Source organism: Dama dama, chromosome 26, assembly GCF_033118175.1.
Source record: "Dama dama isolate Ldn47 chromosome 26, ASM3311817v1, whole genome shotgun sequence".
Lineage (NCBI taxonomy): Eukaryota > Metazoa > Chordata > Mammalia > Artiodactyla > Cervidae > Dama > Dama dama.
The window spans coordinates 57,007,671-57,027,855 of record NC_083706.1 but is presented as its reverse complement, the minus strand read 5'-3'; the positions used below and the strand labels follow the sequence as shown (position 1 = coordinate 57,027,855).

General features: G+C 45.8%; 1 protein-coding gene across 1 annotated transcript in view; it reads left to right on the top strand.

Moving 5' to 3' along the window:
* WDR27 (WD repeat domain 27) overlaps positions 1-20,185 on the top strand; it is a 140,922-nt gene that overhangs the window by 46,983 nt on the left and 73,754 nt on the right. The window contains exons 21-23 of the mRNA XM_061130020.1: positions 81-202; positions 13,382-13,479; positions 15,421-15,523. Of these exons, the coding sequence (XP_060986003.1) occupies positions 81-202; positions 13,382-13,479; positions 15,421-15,523 (323 nt within the window). The remainder of the gene's footprint in view (positions 1-80; positions 203-13,381; positions 13,480-15,420; positions 15,524-20,185) is intronic.

The following is a 20,185-nucleotide window of genomic DNA, read 5'->3' as shown; positions in this document are numbered from 1 at the left end:
CTGTGGAGCCTCAGGAGATCATAGCTGGTTATCTGTCCATGCCACCTTCTGCCGAGAGAAGTTCCCTAACCAAACCCCAGACCTCGTGCTCGCTGCTGGGCGGAACCGGACCTTGGAGATTTTCGACCTCAACGTGGGCTGCAGTGCGGCCGTCATCACGGGAGCCCATTCTCGGCCTGTCCACCAGATCTGTCAGAATAAAGTGAGTGAGCGTCTGACAGCGCACAGCCTTTGTAAACTTTGTGTTTAAGTGTTTAACAAACTTACGATGCAATCTTACAGCAGTTTGCTGCCAGAAGCAACAGTGATTTTTATTGGTCATGAAGCTACTGTAAGCCTTGATGTTTGATGTTAGAAGGCATTTGGATGCTGTTTCGAATGTGGATGTTTGTACCTTTCTCTTTGATGATTTTGTGGTCCCAGTTTTTTATTTTACCACTTTCAAATGAAAACAGTCCCATTTTCATTTACCACTTGGTGGTGGTTTTGGGCGTTTCCAGTGCTGGGTGGATTCTGCAGGGATGTGAGGTAGCCTTTGTGGATTTGCGGGTCTCTCAGTCGGGTGCAGCTGGTCTGTTTTGACAGAGGCAGAGTTCAAATAACACACAACTGGGCATTGAAGGTCAGGGACTGAGGAGGTGGCCTTTCTGATGAGTTCATTGTCTCACAGTTTAGTTCAAAAGATGCTTTGTTGCCCAAAAGAACAACCAAGAGACTTGTGAACAGAACTTTTGTTTTCAGGACTACAACTTTGATTTTTGATAGATTTGGAATCGCTTTCCAAATTAAGGGTTTACTTTATAATGCCTGCAGAAATATGCATTATAGTTCAAGGATATTCTCCTTTTTTAAATGAAGTCTTACTATATTGCTCAGAGAAGACTCTCTTATCCACAGTTTCAAGATGTTATTCAGGTTTAAGTTTCCGTGTGACGGCGTGTGTGGTCTGATAAGTCGGTGAGGTTCTGTAAGTGGCTGAGTGGGAGGAGAGCACAGATCCAGGACCGTGGAGCTGAATTCTCATGAATGGACTTTGGTGTTGTCCTGGGGGAGTGGGAGCCAGGGGTGCTGGACCCAGAGTCAGACTGTGTTGGGGGCAATGGGAGACCCCTGATGTGAGGGGCAGTGGCCTGAGGCCCCACGTCCATGTCCTGGGAGGCCCGTCTAGACGGCCTGTCCAGAGTCCGGGCTTCTGGCCTTGGTGGGCAGGGGCTGGGGCCACGGAGGAGGGGAGTCACCTCCCCCGGGCAGCAAGCGTCTGCTCCTCCCGGGGAGATCCTGGTCTTGGACGGGCTCCTCGAGGCTCAGACTGGGTCCTACCTGATGTTTCCCCCAGTTTACCCTTAGGGATTCATTAAGGAGGACATTTCCAATTAAGAGGAGGCTTTTCTGGTTTGTATGATGTTTTCAGCTGAGAGTTATTGAAGAAAAGATTATTTTTCTGCCTATTTTTTTTTGGGGAATAGAATCTTAACTGCATAAAAAAACAGAGCAAGAATATTTTAAACTCTGTGCAGTAGGTCCCCCAGACGAATGGAGGCACCTTCTGAAGAACGCAGTGATGTCCTGCCACTGCTGACAGCAGCCTTGGACCCAGCGGAGGTGGCAGGCCGCGCAGCGTGTTGACGCCCCCTGCCGGCGCGGCCCCTGGGAGGGCTGTGGGGGTGGGTTCTTTTAGGGCAGGAATGCGGTTTGAGTTTAGGAACCGTGATCTCACACTGGTTTCTTCAGAATAAGATCTGCCAAGGTCGTGTTCCAGATTAATTATTAGACCTGGTAGAGTTCTGGGCTTTTCAATGAATTTGATAATAGACTCATATATCTTTTCCATTATAAATCTATTATAAATCCTACTTTCTTTTTTTTAATGTTCTAATCTTTATTTCTTTCTGGACTTTATCATACAGTCATAAAAACTTGATTGAAAGTTGATATGTTAGAGTTCAGTATAAGGTTTCTCTTCGGTTTGGTTCCCAAAACTGTTTAAGTTGAAAATGCAAAGTATAATTTTGGTGTTTTGATGCTCTTTTACTTATAACGTAAAAATAAACCCTTGGCTTTAAAATAATGGTAAAGGCAATTCTTTTAAACTTAGCTAACCAGATTTTGTCATATTTTCAGAGAAGTTATTTCCTTTTGAAAAGTAACATGTTGCTGTTTTGACTGATATCTTCCTCTCTGTTTCCATTTTATAAAAGAAGATATTTTAACCTTCTGCATATAACGCTTTTCTCTGCTATAAGGATTAAATAATAGAATGTATATTGATTTCTTAGCATATGCTAAATTCACTAAATGGAAGCTATTTTTTTTTCATTTATTTTTATTAGTTGGAGGCTAATTACTTTACAGTATTGTAGTGGTTTTTGCCATACATTGACGTGAATCAGCCATGGATTTACATGTGTTCCCCATCCCAATCCCCCCTCCCGCCTCCCTCCCCATCCGATCCCTCTGGGTCTTCCCAGTGCACCAGCCCTGAACATTTGTCTCATGCATAAATGGAAGCTATTTTTAAAAATATAAATTTATGAGGCTTGGTGGACATTGCCTTAGGAAACTCTGAATCTTCATATGCAACTAATTTCACACAATTGCTTTGTTCCCACGAGTGTTAAGGAGAAACGCATCAAATTTTGCTTCCTGCAGTTGAAAGTCAGGCTGAATTATTACAGAAATGATGTCTGCTTTCAAAGAAACTGCAGACTGGAAGGTGGGAGATGTGGGTGTGAGTAACCCTCACTCATGCACATCTGAGTCTTAAAGCTCCGTAAGGTGTGTCAGTCGCTCAGTCGTGTCCGACTCTCGCGACCCCGTGGACTGTGGCCCAACAGGCTCCTCTGTCCCTCGGATTCTCCAGGCGAGAATACTGGAGTAGGTTGCCATTCTGTTCTCCAGGGGCTCTGCCCAGCTCAGGGATCGAACCCGGGTCTCTTGCACTGCAGGTGATTCTTTACCGTCTAAGCCACCAGGGAAGTCCACTTAAGCTCTGTAAGGTGAGAGAAAGAGTGCCTCCCCAGCCATGAGAACAGGATGCTTATGCTGTTCTGGAAGGTTGGAGCAGACGGCATTCGGCTGGAGTCGCACGTCCTTCCATGTCGTCAGACAGAGCTTGACTTTATGGGGCCTTTGAAGGTGTAGGAAAGAGAGAAGCAGGTCGACCTGACTCCTGCCTGAGGGTCTGGACGGGTCCCTGGGTCTCAGGTTCCTCTGTTCCCAGAGTGATTCGAATATAAAATCCCAGTAGGGGGTTAATGCCACGAACGCAAACCTCCAGAGGCTGTAGATGCGAGTCCAGCTCCAGGTCAGCCTCGGCCCTGGTCCACTCCTGCCCCTCCAGGAGCCCTGCCCACCCAGCCTGCTGCTAAAACACACCCCCGACTCCACGTCCGGCCTTCAGTTCCTCAGTGGCCCCCTGACACACACCCCCCAATGCAGCATCCAGCCTTCGGTTCCTCAGGGGCCCTGCTGACACACACCCCCAACTTCGAGTCTGGCCTTCGGTTCCTCAAGGGCCCCGCAGCTTCCGAGATAGAGTCAGCTTTGCAGGCAGCCTCTTGCCGCTGCTCTTGTGCGTCTCTGCCTGCTGTCCTCAGGGTGGTGTGGACCCTCTGGTCTCGGGTGAGGGAGTCGGGCATCCGCGAGTCCAGGGCCACTCTCCTGCACGGGTGCATTGGTGTGGGATGCCCCACGCCAGCGGCACAGACCTGGCGTCACTTCCTCCAGGGGGCTCACCTGCTATCACCAGGGCAGGTGCGGCAGTTCCCAAGGCTGAGTGTACCTGCTCACCAGGGCAGGTGCATGCAAGTTCCCAGGGCTGAGTGTACCTGGTCACCAGGGCAGGTGCAGCAGGTTCCCAGGGCTGAGTGTACCTGCTCACCAGGGCAGGTGCGTGCAGGTTCCCAGGGCTGAGTGTACCCGGTCACCAGGGCAGGTGCGTGCAGGTTCCCAGGGCTGAGTGTACCCGGTCACCAGGGCAGGTGCGTGCAGGTTCCCAGGGCTGAGTGTACCCGGTCACCAGGGCAGGTGCGTGCAGGTTCCCAGGACTGAGTGTACCCGGTCACCAGGACCAGGTGCGTGCAGGTTCCCAGGGCTGAGTGTACCCGGTCACCAGGGCAGGTGCGTGCAGGTTCCCAGGGCTGAGTGTACCCGGTCACCAGGGCAGGTGCGGCAGTTCCCAGGGCTGAGTGTACCTGATCACCAGGGCAGGTGCGTGCAGGTTCCCAGGGCTGAGTGTACCTGCTCACCAGGGCAGGTGTGTGCAGGTTCCCAGGGCTGAGTGTACCTGGTCACCAGGGCAGGTGCGTGCAGGTTCCCAGGGCTGAGTGTACCTGCTCACCAGGACCAGGTGCGGCAGTTCCCAAGGCTGAGTGTACCTGGTCACCAGGGCAGGTGCGTGCAGGTTCCCAGGGCTGAGTGTACCTGGTCACCAGGGCAGGTGCGTGCAGGTTCCCAGGGCTTAGTGTACCTGCTCACCAGGGCAGGTGTGTGCAGGTTCCCAGGAGTGAGTGTACCTGGTCACCAGGGCAGGTGCATGCAGGTTCCCAGGGCTGAGTGTACCTGCTCACCAGGACCAGGTGCGGCAGTTCCCAGGGCTGAGTGTACCTGGTCACCAGGGCAGGTGCATGCAGGTTCCCAGGGCTGAGTGTACCTGGTCACCAGGGCAGGTGCGTGCAGGTTCCCAGGGCTGAGTGTACCTGGTCACCAGGGCAGGTGTGTGCAGGTTCCCAGGGCTGAGTGTACCCGGTCACCAGGGCAGGTGCGTGCAGGTTCCCAGGGCTGAGTGTACCCGGTCACCAGGGCAGGTGCGTGCAGGTTCCCAGGGCTGAGTGTACCCGGTCACCAGGGCAGGTGCGTGCAGGTTCCCAGGGCTGAGTGTACCCGCTCACCAGGGCAGGTGCGTGCAGGTTCCCAGGGCTGAGTATACCTGCTCACCAGGGCAGGTGCGTGCAGGTTCCCAGGGCTGAGTGTACCTGGTCACCAGGGCAGGTGCGTGCAGGTTCCCAGGGCTGAGTGTACCCGGTCACCAGCACCAGGTGCAGCAGTTCCCAGGGCTGAGTGTACCCGGTCACCAGGACCAGGTGCGGCAGTTCCCAGGGCTGAGTGTACCTGGTCACCAGGGCAGGTGCGTGCAGGTTCCCAGGGCTGAGTGTACCTGGTCACCAGGGCAGGTGCGTGCAGGTTCCCAGGGCTGAGTGTACCCAGTCACCAGGACCAGGTGCGGCAGTTCCCAGGGCTGAGTGTACCTGGTCACCAGGGCAGGTGCGTGCAGGTTCCCAGGGCTGAGTGTACCCGGTCACCAGGGCAGGTGCGTGCAGGTTCCCAGGGCTGAGTGTACCTGGTCACCAGGGCAGGTGCATGCAGGTTCCCAGGGCTTAGTGTACCCGGTCACCAGGGCAGGTGTGTGCAGGTTCCCAGGGCTGAGTGTACCTGGTCACCAGGGCAGGTGCGTGCAGGTTCCCAGGGCTGAGTGTACCCAGTCACCAGGGCAGGTTCCTTGGGCTCCTGTGCCTGTGGGGTCGTTGGTCCCAATCACTCTCCCCCAGGCCTCAGCGGAGCAGAGTGCTCTGTGATCCCCAGGCCAGGCCACACGAGGTTTCTCCCCCTGGCGCCTGGGAGCTGGTCCGCGTGTGGTGGGGGGCGGAGGCAGCAGGGCAGAGCACCCGGTGCTGTGCAGTCGGATGAGAGGCCTTATGTTGGAAAGGGAGTTCTCAGGGGTTTGATGGGGAAAGAACCAGTTTTACTTCCTGAAAATAAACATCTGAATGGTATGTGATGGGATGAAAAGATGAGGGTATAAGGTTAGAGGTTTACACCATGGCTTAATAGTTTTCTTAAACTTCCCTTAAATTTCTGCTCAGTTACTCGCTGGGCATCAAAGTGTTCCGACTAACCACAGCCCTGCAGGGACTGTCGTTCTGCAAGTCCACATTCAGGGGACGCACAAGTCACAGTTGGCCCAGAAGTCCCATTTCCACTCAAATGAAAAAATATGTCGTTTCTGATTTCCTTTCGGCTTGGTGACGAGTGCAGCCGCATCTGCAGGCGCCGGTGGAGCTCTTTTGTGAGTGTCTGAGTTCCTGTGATGACCTCTTCTGAGGATCACCTGCAGCTGTCTTGTGTTGCACAAGCAGAATTTAACTCATTGTATCCTCCAGTCACAAAATGTGAGGGCCTTGTGTTCCTATTTTTTATTTCTATTTTATATCATTAAATGGTTAATTTTTAGAACAAAAGTTCATAAATATTTTTTATGATTTATTGATATCTTTAAGAATCACAGCAGATGTCTTTTCTTTATATATTTAAAAAAATCTGATTGGCTATTACTCTTTTTTGTGTCTGAATGAGATACTTGCATTTTTTGTGATGTAAATCTGTAATGTGCATGTGTGGTCAGCCTCTTCAGTCGTGTCCAGCTCTTTTCGACCCCCGGGACTGTAGCCTGCCAGGCCCCCGTGTCCGTGGGATTTCCTAGGTGAGAATACTGGGGTGCTGTGTGCTAAGTCACTTCAGTCGTGTCCAGCTCTTTGTGACCCCCTGGACTGTAGTCCGCCAGGCTCCTCTGTCCATGGGATTCTCCAGGCAAGACTACTGGAGTGGGTTGTCATTCCCTCATCCAGGGGATCTTCCCAACCCAGGGACTGAACCCAGGTCTCCTGCACTGCATGCGGATTATTTACCGCTGAGTCACTGGGGGAGCCCAAACGTATAATAATAGACAGGTAATTTGAATTGAAAAGCAAAAAAATATGTAAAATTTTAAATAGTTTAATGAAACTATCTTGTCACACCCGAACTTTAGATTTTCAGAAATAATAGCCACTCAAATTGATACAATTTGCTTTAAAATAGATACTTCATTAGCTCTAGGTCTTCCTTTTTTCTCTTTTTTAGAGAAATGCCATGATTTTTGCTGCAGGAAAGCGTTCCTGTTTGCTGGCCCTGCTGAACCCCCGTGACTCTCCCCGAGTGTGCGCTCAGAGCACAAGCGCCTTCTGCAGCGAGTGTGCGCCTTCCTGTCGCAGCGCCGAGCCCTATGTGTCCCGGGCTACCTCATCCTCACTGCACCATGGGCATGGATTTTACCCATTTTCCTGCATTTCTTACATGTGCATTTAAGCCTATAAATTTCTCTCTGAATGCCACTTTGGTTATAATTTGCCAGTTTAGCAAATGACCTTTTGACTTAGCAGTAAATATTTTCTGATTTTTTTCAACCTAGTCTTTATTTACATATGAGCTTTCAGTTTTCCACATCAGTTCAGTTCAGTTCAGTTCAGTTGCTCAGTCATGTCTGACTCTTTGCGAACCCATGAACCTCAGCCCACCAGGCCTCCCTGTCCATCACCAACTCCCGGAGTCCACCCAAACCCATGTCCATTGAGTCAGTGATGCAATCCAACCATCTCATCCTCTGTCATCCCCAACTCCTCCCACCTTCAATCTTTCCCAGCATCAGGGTCTTTTCAAATAAGTCAACTCTTCGCATGAGGTGGCCAAAGTATTGGAGTTTCAGCTTCAACATCAGTCCTTCCAAGGAACACCCAGGACTGATCTCCTTTAGGATGGACTGGTTGGATCTCCTTGCAGTCCAAGGGACTCTCAAGAGTCTTCTCCAACACCACAGTTCAAAAGCATCAATTTTTCAGTGCTCAGCTTTCTTTATAGTCCAACTCTCACATCCATACATGACCACTGGAAAAACCATAGCCTTGACTAGACAGACCTTTTTTGGCAAAGTAATGTCTTTGCTTTTTAATATGCTGTCTAGGTTGGTCATAACTTTCCTTCCAAGGAGTTTTCCACATACATAACTAATTCCACATACATAAACTAATTTGTTGTTTGGCCGCTCAGTTGTATCCAACTGTGACCCCATGGACTGCAGCATGCCAGGCTTCCCTGTCCTTCACCATCTCCTGGAGATTTCTCAAACTCATGTCCATTGAGTCGGTGATGCCATCCAACCATCTCATCCTCTGTCGTCCCCTTCTTCTCCTGCCTTCACTCTTTCCCAGCATCAGGGTCTTTTCCAATGAGTCAGTTCTTCACATCAGGTGGTCAAAGTATTGGAATTTCAGCTTCAACACTAGTCCTTCCAATGAACATTCAGGGTTGATTTCCGTTAGGATTGACTGGTTTGACCTCCTTACAGCCCAAGAAACTCTCAAGAAACTTCTCCACAGTTCAAAAGCATCAGTTCTTCAGCGCTCAGCTTTCTATTTATAGAGTCCAACTCTCACATCCATACATGACTATTGGAAAAACCATAGCTTTGACTATACAGACCTTTGTTAGTAAAGTTATGTCTCTGCTTTTAAATATTCTGTTAAGGTTTGTCATAGCTTTTGTTCCAAGAAGCAAGCGTCTTTTAATTTCATGACCGCAGTCACAATGCGCAGTGGTATGGAGCCCAAGAAAATAAAGTCTGTCACTGTTTTCATTGTTTCCCCATCTATTTGCCATGAAGTGATGGGACCAGAAGCCATGGTCTTAGTTTTTTGAATGTTTAGTTTTAAGCCAACTTTTTTCACTCTCCTCTTTCATCTTTATCAAGAGGCTCTTTAGTTCCTCTTTGCTTTCTGCCATAAGGGTGGTGTCACCCTGTTTGTTTAACCTATATGCTGAGCATGTCATGAGAAATGCCAGGCTGTGTGAGTTACAAACTGGAATCAAGATAGGCGGGAGAAACATCAACAGCGTCAGATATGCGGATGATACCACTCTAATGGCAGAAAGTGAAGAGGAAATAAACAGCCTTTTGATGAGGGTGAAGAAGAAGAGTGAAACAGGCAACAGCACTGTTTATAATAACCAGGACATGGGAGCAACATAGATGCCCATCAGCAGACAAATGGATAAGAAAGTTGTGGTACGTATACACAATGGAATATTACTCAGCCATTAAAAAGAATACATTTGAATCAGTTCTAATGAGGTGGATGAAACTGGAGCCCATTATACAGAGTGAAGTAAGTCAGAAAGAAAAACACCAATACACTATACTAACGCATACATATGGAATTTAGAAAGATGGTAATGATAACCCTATATGCAAGACAGAAAAGGAGACACAGATGTACAGAACAGACTTTTGGACTCTGTGGGAGAAGGCGAGGGTGGGATGATCTGAGAGAATAGCATTGAAACATGTATATTATCAATTGTGAAACAGATCACCAGCCCAGGTTGGATGCATGAGACAAGTGCTCGGGGCTGGCGCACTGGGATGACCCAGAGGGATGGGATGGGGAGGGAGGTGGGAGGGGGGTTCAGAATGGGGAACACATGTAAATCCATGGCTGATTCATATCAATGTATGGCAAAAGCCACTACAATATTGTAAAGTAATTAGCCTCCAACTAATATAAATACATTAAAAAAAAAGAGACAGCTTAAGATTAATAATTAAAAAAACTAAGATCATGGCATCTGACCCCATTACTGCATGGCAAATAGAAGGAGAAAAGGTGGAAGTAGTGACAGATTCCCTCTTCTTGGGCTCCAAAATCACTGCAGATGCTGACTGCAGCCATGAAATCAAAAGACGATTGCTTCTTGGCAGGAAAGCGATGACAAACCTAGAGAGCGTGTTGAAAAGCAGAGACATTACTCTGCTGACAACAGTTGTGAGAGCTGGACTGTAAATTTGGCAGAACACCTAAGAATTGATGCCTTTGAATTGTGGTCCTGGAGAAGACTCCTGACAGTCCCTTGCACTGCAAGGAGATCAAACCAGTCAGTCTTAGGGGAGATCAACCCTGAATGTTCACTGGAAGGACTGATGCCGAAGCTGAAGCTCCAGTATTTCAATCATCTGATGCAAGGAGCCGACTCATTGGAAAAGTCCCTGATGCTGGGAAAGATTGAGGGCAGAAGGAGAAGAGGGCATCAGAGGATGAGATGGCTGGACGGCATCACCAATGCAGTGGACGTGAACTTGGGCAAACCTTGGGGGATGGTGAGGGACAGGGAGACCGGAGTGCTGCAGTCCCTGGGGTCACAAAGAGTCAGACATGACTGGCTGACTGAACAACAATATCTTATATTTTCAGATATAGTTGTTTTTATCACATTCAAAAATGATTACTAGTTAGGTGTACTTTCAGTTCAGTTCAGTTGCTCAGTTGTGTCCAACTCTTTGAGACACCATGGACTGCAGCTTGCCAGGCCTCCCTGTCCATCACCAACTCTCCAAGCATACTCAAACTCATGTCCGTCGAGTTGGTGATGCCATCCAACCATCTCATTCTCTGTCGTCCCCTTCTCCTCCTGCCTTCAATCTTTCCCAGCATCAGGGTCTTTTCCAATGAGTCAGTTCTTCGCATCAGGTGGTCAAAGTATTGGAGTTTCAGCTTCAGCATTAGTCCTTTCAATGAATATCCAGGGCGGATTTTCTTTAGGATTGACTGGTTGTATTCCTTGCTGTCCAATGAACTCTCAAGAGTCTTCTCCAACACCACAGTACAAAAGCATCAATTCTTTGGTGCTCAGCTTTCTTTATAGTCTAACTCACACATCCATGCATGACTACTGGAAAAACCATAGCTTTGACTAGATGGACCTTTGATGGCAAAGTAGTGTCTCTACTTTTTAATATGCTGTCTAGGTTGGTCATAACTTTTCTTCCAAGGAGCAAATGTCTTTTAATTTCATGGCTGCAGTCACCATCTGCAGTGATTTTGGAGCCCCCCCCAAAATAAAGTCTATTACTGTTTCCATTTTTTTCCCATGATCTTACTTTTCTGAATGTTGAGTTTTAAGCTAACTTTTGACTCTTCTCTTTCACTTTCATCAAGATGCTCTTTAGTTCTTCTTCACTTTCTTCCATAAGTGTGATGTCATCTGCATATCTGAGGTTATTGATATTTCTCCCAGCCAGGCCAAGATTTCTCATGATGTACTCTACATATAAGTTAAATAAGCAGGGTGACAATATACAGCCTTGACATGCTCCTTTCCTGATTTGGAACCAGTCTGTTGTTCCATGTCCAGTTCTAACTGTTGCTTCTTGACCAGCATACAGATTTCTCAGGAGGCAGCTAAGGTGGTCTGGTATTCCCATCTCTCTAAAAAATGTTCCACAGTTTGTTGTGATCCACATAGTCAAAGACTTTAGCATAGTCAATAAATCAGAAGTAGATGTTTTTCTGGAACTCTCTTGCTTTTTTGATAATCCAGTGGATGTTGGCAATTTGATCTCTGGTTCCTCAGCCTTTTTTAAATCCAGCTTGAATAGCTGGAAGTTCATGGTTCATGTACTGTTGAAGACTGGCTTGGATAATTTTGAGCATTACTTTGCTAGCGTATGAGATGAGTGTAATTGTGCAGTAGTTTGAGCATTCTTTGGCATTGCCTTTCTTTGGGATTGGAATCAAAACTGACCTTTTCCAGACCTGTGGCCATTGCTGAGTTTTCCAAATATGGTGGCATATTGAGTGCAGTACTTTCACTTTCAGCATCATGTTTTAGGATTTGAAATAGCTCAACTGGATTTCCATCACCTTCACTAGCTTTGTTTGTAGTGGTGCTTCCTAAGGCTCACTTGACTTTGTATTCCAGGATGTCTGGTTCTAGGTAAGTGATCACACCATCGAGGTTATCTGCGTCCTCAAGATCTTTTTTGCATAGATCTTTTGTGTACTCTTGCCACCTCTTCTTAACATCTTCTGCTTCTGTCAGGTCCCTGCCATTTCTCTCCTTTATTGAGCCCATCTTCGCATGAAATGTTCCCTCGGTGTCTCTAATCTTCTTGAAGAAATCTCTAGTCTAGTAAGGTGTACTTTGCCTTATTTCTAATTTTGCTTAATATTTTTACAATCAATCTTTCCTCCTTTTACTTAGCATATGCTATTTTCCCCCACCCTTTACTTTCAACTGTTAAAATTAATGTATTTTAAGTGTTTTTATTGAAATCCAGCTAGGAATCTTTCTTTTATTTGTTGGGCTTACTCTGTTAGAAATTATTATGATGACTCATCAGTTGATCCTATTTTGTTTTTCTCTTCAATCTTTAAAAAGAACTCTTCACTTTCTATTTATCATGATATTTCTTGGCTTCATTTTTTTCCTTCAGTCTCTACTGGCTTGATCAGATATTTTTCTAAATTCTTTTTTTCCCCTTGAAAGGTTTGACCTCTGTATATTATTTCTGTTTTTTTTCCCCCATTTTTTACTGTTCAATTTCAAGGAACTAGCAACATTGTAAGCTCTTGTAACTATACACTCATCTCTCTGTTAAACTAGATCTGTGTTTTGTTCTTTTTGCATTCAGGGTGTTGCAGAGCACCCAACATTCAGTAGGTGATCTCTAAATATTTGCTGAGCGTCTGTTGTTTCTGTGTTATGAGTTGTCAAGCTGTCTTAACCCAGTTCCAGTCTGTGGATCACTGCACTGTGCTCATCTCAGTAACTGGGAGGCAGTGAAGGGACCCCTCTGTGTGTTAGGTTTCTCATATGAGAAAGGGAGTAACGTAGCTGACACTTCACAAGTTTGCCAAGAGGAGGAAATGTGAAGTGTTCAGAATGCTGTGGGTGCACAGTTAAGACTCAATGCATATTTGTTTGTTTTTCTAGTCACTGAATTTATATAAGCCTTTGTTTCCTGTTTGTAAATGAAGAATCACTTGCAGGTATTTTAAGCATAAATGCTTGTGAACACACTTTATTAGATTTGTCTTAACATTAATGTTTGGATATTCTTGACATAGTAGGAAGATGGAAATTATTATAAACCACATTATATTTAAGTAATGTTTGGGGCCAGATGGCTTTGTAGATGGAGTTCAGTTTCAGTCCACTAGACACTGAAAATCATGGCAACACTTCTGATAGCAGCTTGGAGAAGGTAAGGGTCCTGAGGGCCCGGTGACCAGACCAGAGGCAGGTCCTCGGAAGCGTTAGCGTCTGCTGGGACACGAGCTGGATTTCACCCAAGTCAGCGTCAGAGGCACCTGCTCAGGGAGCCTCAGGGATTGATAAGCAGAGTTTGATGAGCAGGAAACTAATAACTGACCTCAAGCTTTAAATGCCTCATTAAGACCATCTTTCAGATGATTTATTGACTATGGCTTATGACCTACACGTTAAAAAATTTGGTGTATTATTATCAGCCTTTTGATCTTTTGACATTTGTAGTTCTGTAACTTCCGTGGCATTATATATAGAGAAAACATACATCGGTAGTTCTTAAGATCAAAATGTTCCATTAGCAATTACTCACAGGAAGTTTTTGAAGTCCAATTCTAAAATTTTTATAAATAAAAAAGCTATTCATTAGTTTCTTTCTTTAGATTCAGTGTTGTTAGATATGAATAGTGTAATGTTTATTAATTCAACCTGTAAAAAATATGCCTTGATTTTCCCCTTATAATTACAGGGGTCATCATTTGCGACCCAGCAATCCCAGGCTTATGATCTCTTTGCGACCGCAGCCACTGGTGATGGGATAAAGCTCTGGGACCTGAGGACCCTGAGGTGCGGCTCCCTCTGCTTCTCGGGTTGCAGTTGGGGGTGAGGCCGGACAGACCCCATAGAGTGTGTTTTAATTAAAGCTCATGGCAAACTCCACTTGAGCTTGTTTTTCCAAGTATGACAAGGTTGTGGTAAATCTATTCACACTGACTAAGGAAAGTCTGGTTTATACACAGGAAGGGTCACACAGTTTATGATAAAAAAGCAGATCCTGGTCTCTCCTCTGCTACAGGTCACATGTGACCTCTGATTGCTGGAGATGCACAGGCATTTAATTGATCACTTCACTGTTGGACTTCAGTGAGCATGTATGTAACAGTGAGATGTATATATGTGTGTGCTGGCATGTACACACACAGTAAGATGTGCATGTAACAGTGAGGTGTACATATATTTGTACATAAATATATATATACACAGTGACACATACATATTACAGTTAGATGTGTGTATATATATATGTATGTATATGTATACATGTAACAGTGAGATGCATATGTATGTATACAAATACATACACACATAGTGATATGACCATGTGCCAGTGAGATGTACTTATCAGTTCAGTCGCTCAGTCGTGTCCGACTCTTTGCGACCCCATGAATCGCAGCACGCCAGGCCTTTCTGTCCATCATCAACTCCAGGAGTTCACTCAAACCCATGTCCATCGAGTCGGTGATGCCATCCAGCCATCTCATCCTCTGTCATCCCCTTCTCCTCCTGCCCCCAATCCCTCCCAGCATCAGGGTCTTTTCCAGTGAGTCAGTTCTTCCCATCAAGTGGCCAAAGCATTGGAGTTTCAGCTTCAGCATCAGTCCTTCCAATGAACACCCAGGACTGATCTCCTTTAGGATGGACTGGTTGGATCTCCTTGCAGTCCAAGGGACTCTCAAGAGTCTTCTCCAACACCACAGTTCAAAAGCATCAATTCTTCGGCACTCAGCTTTCTTCACAGTCCAACTCTCACATCCATACATGACCACTGCAAAAACCATAGCCTTGACTAGACAGACCTTTGTTGGCAAAGTAATGTCTCTGCTTTTTAATATGCTGTCTAGGTTGGTCATAACTTTTCTTCCAAGGAGTAAGCGTCTTTTAATTTCATGGCAACAGTCACCATCTGCAGTGATTTTGGAGCCCAGAAAAATAAAGTCTGACACTGTTTCCACTGTTTCTCCATCTATTTCCCATGAAGTGATGGGACCAGATGCCATGATCTTAGTTTTCTGAATGTTGAGATGTACATATATATGTATACAAATATATATACACACAGTGTACATACATATTACAGTTAGATGTGTGTGTATATGTATACAAAAATATGTGTGTATATATATATGTATATACATGCACACATGGGTGCATACATGTAACAGTGAGATGTATATATGTGTGTGTGTACACAATATATATACACACAGTGAATACACACGCACATATACACATATATGTATATTTACACGCACACACATAATTCTATTCCTTAAAATGCCCTGATAGTTACGGCAGACGGACATTGAGTATATAATGTCTCTAACAGAATAACTACTTACATCTGTCTCTGTATCTGTGTGTGCAACACACAGATATTCGTAAGGACAATAGTAGCAGACTGCCTCTGTTTTCTTCTTCATTCACTAATCAAGTATAAACCCTCTGTTTCTATCCTGTGTGACTTCTGTATACTTTTCATGTATAAAAAGTTTATTTAATGTTAGTTTTGTTGTTTTTGTGAATTTGATTTTAAAAGTGTGTTCATTATTTTTAAAGGGTGTCCAGAATAACCTGCCTCGCCATTTATCATCAATAATCCTCACATATAAAGATGTTGTTTCACTGTTAGTTTGCTCATTTTTGTGAAGACAAGTCAGTATCTTCCTCCTAACTTATGTTAAAAATAGAGAAATCCTTTTTTCTCTTGGTGTTTTTTCTTCCTTGTAGGTGTGAGCGCCGTTTTGAAGGACATCCAAACCGCGGCTACCCGTGTGGAATTGCCTTTAGCCCTTGTGGCCGATTCGTGGCTTGCGGCGCTGAAGACAGACACGTATGTGCTGCCGTGGCAGTGTGTTGGTCTTTAGGCAAAGATTCTGCACTCATTCTTGGGGAGACAGTTAATACTGCTGCCTGTTAGGACAGAATCTTGATTATGGGCCAGTGCTCTGAGGCTGCGACATCCTGATGGTATTAAATAGCAATCACATACAAGGTATGACAGGCCAGCCATAGAAGGACAGATACCGTGTGAGCCTACTTATTTGAGGAACCTAAAGCAGACTCATAGAGGCAGGCAGTGGAAAGTGGGGCCAGGAGCTCGGGCAGGGGAATGGGAGATTCTGGGCAGGGGGCACAGGGGCTAGTTTCACAGGACGAGCAAGAGTGGACTCTTCTGTCAACAGGGCATCTGGGGTCAGCACTACTGCATGCGTACATGAGCCGTGTTGAGAAGGTGAACTTACGTTAAATGTCATCAGGATGATTAAAAACAAGGTTGATGGGAAACTCTCCCGGGGGCATCTTTCTGTCACAACCTGGACCTCTGGCCACCATTAACGTCATTAAGTATGGAACCGTTGAGATGTTAGTGTGTGTCACTAATGCTGTTTTAAGGTATCTACCTCGTTAGTCTTCACCAGGAGGTAGTCCTGTGATAACAGGGGAGCCAGAAGCTAACTGAGTCTTTGCAGGTAACTTCTGGCTTAAGAGAAAATACACAGGATAATGGAAGAAATTGAAAGGGCACCCAAAGAAGCAGACAGACAGATCCTAGATACCGAACATCCTTCAGGACACTGGTCCAGTTCCTTCAACAACAATATGGCATGAAAAAGAGGCAGGAAGAGGAAGGATTGCTCCAAAATAGAGAGACATAAGAGCAACGTACAGATCTCGACTGGATCCCGATTGACCTCACATAATTGTTAAAAGACATTTGAGAATACTTGGGTAAGGTGTGATATTTACTGGGTAGTAAATATCGGCGAATTATTATTCTTTTAGATGTAAAAATGGCAGTGCAGTTAGGTGTAAAATGCCCATGTTTTTAAATACTTACAAAATACATAGGACTCATTTTTGCAGTTCGCTTCAAAATACTTCATACTTTTTAACCCCAAAAACTAGAAAGGAAAAGAAAAAAGATACGATACTTGGAGCAAGTATAGCAAGTCTTGATAATATTGTATTTGGGTTGTGTAGGTGTGTAACTCCTTGTGTAATTCTCTGTACTTTTGCACGTATTTGAAAAATTTCCAAATGCAAGGCCACACACAGGCATCGGGAGCAATCCTTGACGTGGACGAGCTTGATTTCACCTTTGCAGGTGCCCCTTCACGATCTCCTTGCGGGCCGGGCCGGGCACTGAAGGGGGCGCTCAGCTCAGGGGAGCCTGCGTCTGTGTGCTGTTCTCCGTACCAGTGGGAATCACCGTTCCCTGATCTGTGGTGTTTCTAGCTGCCGTAGTGCATGGAGGTGTGCCTACTGTAGGGAAGAGGAGAATCCATGTGCGTGGTTGTGTTTCAGAAATGTCGCTTGAATCTTACTAGGCAGAAAGCTGTGACTGTACCACGATGACTTCTTCGGGATCACACTAAAACCTTGGTCCCTCTATTTCATTGTAGGATCACCTTTTCAGAGAAATCAAAATGAAGGAATAAACTAAAGGACACTTGCAGATAATTAGTTGCATATTTGATCCTAGGTCCACAGATGCTGAGAAAGACCAAGCCGTTATTGGAAAGCAGGTTGATCAGGATTTGCTTCCAGATCAATGGGGCTGCTTCTCCCTTGGGCGGGTGACACCGACGGTTAGACCCGCAGTCAGGGCCGTCCAGAGATCCGCGTGCTCTCTCTCTGCGGGAGGAGCTTGTCACCTTGCCTGTCACAGATCTTGTTGTCCGGGCTTGGTGGGGATCCATGAGAGAAGGAGGACGTTGTGTGTCTGCCTCAGGTCTGATGGGAGAGCCTGGAGCAGCGTCACCAACATTTTCTAACAGACTCTCTGCTTCTTCCTGGACGCAGGCAGCGTTTCTGCCTCAGTGAGATTTTAAATATCACTCTGTATTAAACCTTGACTATTTTGGTCTTCTGAGAAAAGATTTTTTTTTTTTTTTAATAAAAATTCAGTGATCTGAAGAAATGTGCACAGTTCTGAGAAATGTCATCTTTGGAAATATTTTAAAAAGCAAAGTAAGTGTCCTTAGTTTGACAGTTGATTCCCCCATGGACCATATAATTATTATGAAGCTTCAGAAATACAGAATTCACTTTTGTTTGCAATTCTTTTCTCTTCTGTGGGGTTAATTCGGGGAAAGGGAAAATGAAGGACACGTGTTAGAATCCTGTGAGATGAAAAATGAAAGACACTTCATCTTCACGGATACGGTTCAACAGAATTACAAAACAGTTGTAATGAATTGGTCTAGTCCTGTTTGCAAAACCCTGATCTTTTTCAGTAGTACATTCAGTCCCTTACACTTTTTGTGAAAATATTTTTGAGCAGTATGATTCCAGCACCCTTGTGGTTTCTGCCACATCCTCATCTTTTGCCTGAAAAATGTTGCTGCTTTTTTCCTCACCCTTCTTCCCAGGGATTGATTTAGTTTCAGAGTAACACTTATTCTATACAGGTTTTCTTTCAGTTTCTTTTATTTTCTTAGCACATTTTAGCTAACACTTATTTCTGTTTAATGGGGAGAAGTTGCTTCATGAATCAATAACTGTTATTACCTCTAATTAAGACATTTTGTTCTTGCCATGGATTGTAATAAAATTGAGTCAGTTGCAGAATTCCTTGTTAACTTTTCCACTCTTTACATAAAGTACACTTTGTCCTTTTGGACGGGTCGTTGCCACTGTGTGGAAGTACAGCTTGTGATAAGTACGTATCTAATAAAATATTTCTGATATTGGGAACTGCAAACTGCTGTTTTCATTGACCCAGGAACCTTCTGGGTGAAAAGATATGTTTCATTTATTTATCAAATTATTTTTTTTCTGTTTGTTCCCTTTGTTCATTCTTGTTTTCCTTTCTTTTTAAGTTTGTTTTTCATGGTGCTGGGTCTCTGTTGCTGCGCGCGGGCTCCCCTGGTTGCGGTGAGTGGGGGCTGCTCTTCCTTCTGCCGCGTGGGCTCCTCACGGCAGCGGCTGCTCCTGTTTCAGGCACAGGCTCTGGGCGCACCGCTGTTGGTCGTTGTGGTACACGGGTGGCATGCGGAATCCTCCCACACCAGGGATCGAGCCCGTGTCCCCTGCATTGGCAGGTGGATTATTATCCACAGGAAAGTCCTAAAAGATATGTTTCGTTTCATACCGTTTTCATGTAGAACACAGACGCCCATTTCTTAGATGACTCTTCTTAGAATTGCTTCACAACGAGTACCACTGTGTCGTCTCCCGTGCATTTTGAGATTCCAGGTAGACAGAGGCCAGTGTTAGTTCCCATTGGATTTAGGTAAAAATTAGGAGTCTCAGGAAGGACTTCTCAACAAGGGGTAATCCTGTGACAGAAGCTGACGGAAGCAGACGCTCAAGCCTCGAGCCCCGCCTGCGAGTGCGGGGAGCTGCCCTTTGCCTGTCGGCCCCCCAGCTGCGTGTCTGTGCTCGCCCTTGTCCGAGGTCCGTCAGGGCAGGGAGCACGCCGGGGCTGCCTCTTTCTCTGCTGGCTGCAGCTGCAGCTGCCTGGGCGCATCCACTCTTGACCTTCCAGGCACTGTTTATTACGTCAGAGAACTTTCTGTCTCTTTCTCAACCTGTTTTCCATTAGTCCACAGGTGAGTTCTCTGGGCCTTAGAAATACTAACGTAAGCCATAAGCTTGCACTTAACTTACTTTTGTAATTGTGTCTGTCACACATCGCACTGAGACTCCTTCTAGCATTAGCTCCGTTACCTCCAGGCCTCCTTTCCCCGCCCTTATCTCTTGGAATCTTTCGCTCTGGTTGCTTCTCTTCAGACACTTGTCCAGCTGTTCTCTGACTCTTCTTCTCGCATCTTCTGTTGTAAATTCAACCATAATTTGAGCTGTTCATGCATCACAAGTAGACTACACGTCAGTCTCTGATGCCAGCCTCTTCCTGCTTCCTGAGTGTGGCAGCTGCATGGCGTCACCTGAAGGCCTGGCTGTCTTAAACTCAGAAACTTAGAAACAGTGACTCATTTCCCTTGAACACCTGCTACCTGAAGCCCCAGTCTCACTTCAGTTTGGTTCTAGTGATTTTCAGTCCCTTAAACTGCATCATGGAGATGTCCTTGGTGATTAGAGATCTGCTTCTCCCTTCCTCCAGAGCCTGGAATCTAGAGGGGGTGTGTGTATGTGTGTGTGTGCGTGCACACGGGCAGCATATGTATAGAAATATGCAATACAGCAAGTGCCTTATATACAAACCTTCAAGTTGTGGACTTTGAAAGATGTGAGTGTGCACTGGCATGTCCAGGCACACAGACTGGGTCATACGTCGGGTGTACACTGTCCTGTGAGTGCATCTTCTGCAGTGGCTGTGCTTGTGTGTGCTTTGCATAGAATACAGTGGCCCATTGTCTTTATTTCAAGTCCAGAATGTCCAGAGGCGGGTGTGAAAGCAATGGCAATGCAGCTGGTACTACTGTGCTTTTTCAGATGCTCTCCTGTGAGACTGAAACTATTCTGTTTACTTGTATTTGCTTTTATGTATTATGTGTGTGAAAAGTGTTATAAACCTATTACAGTGCAG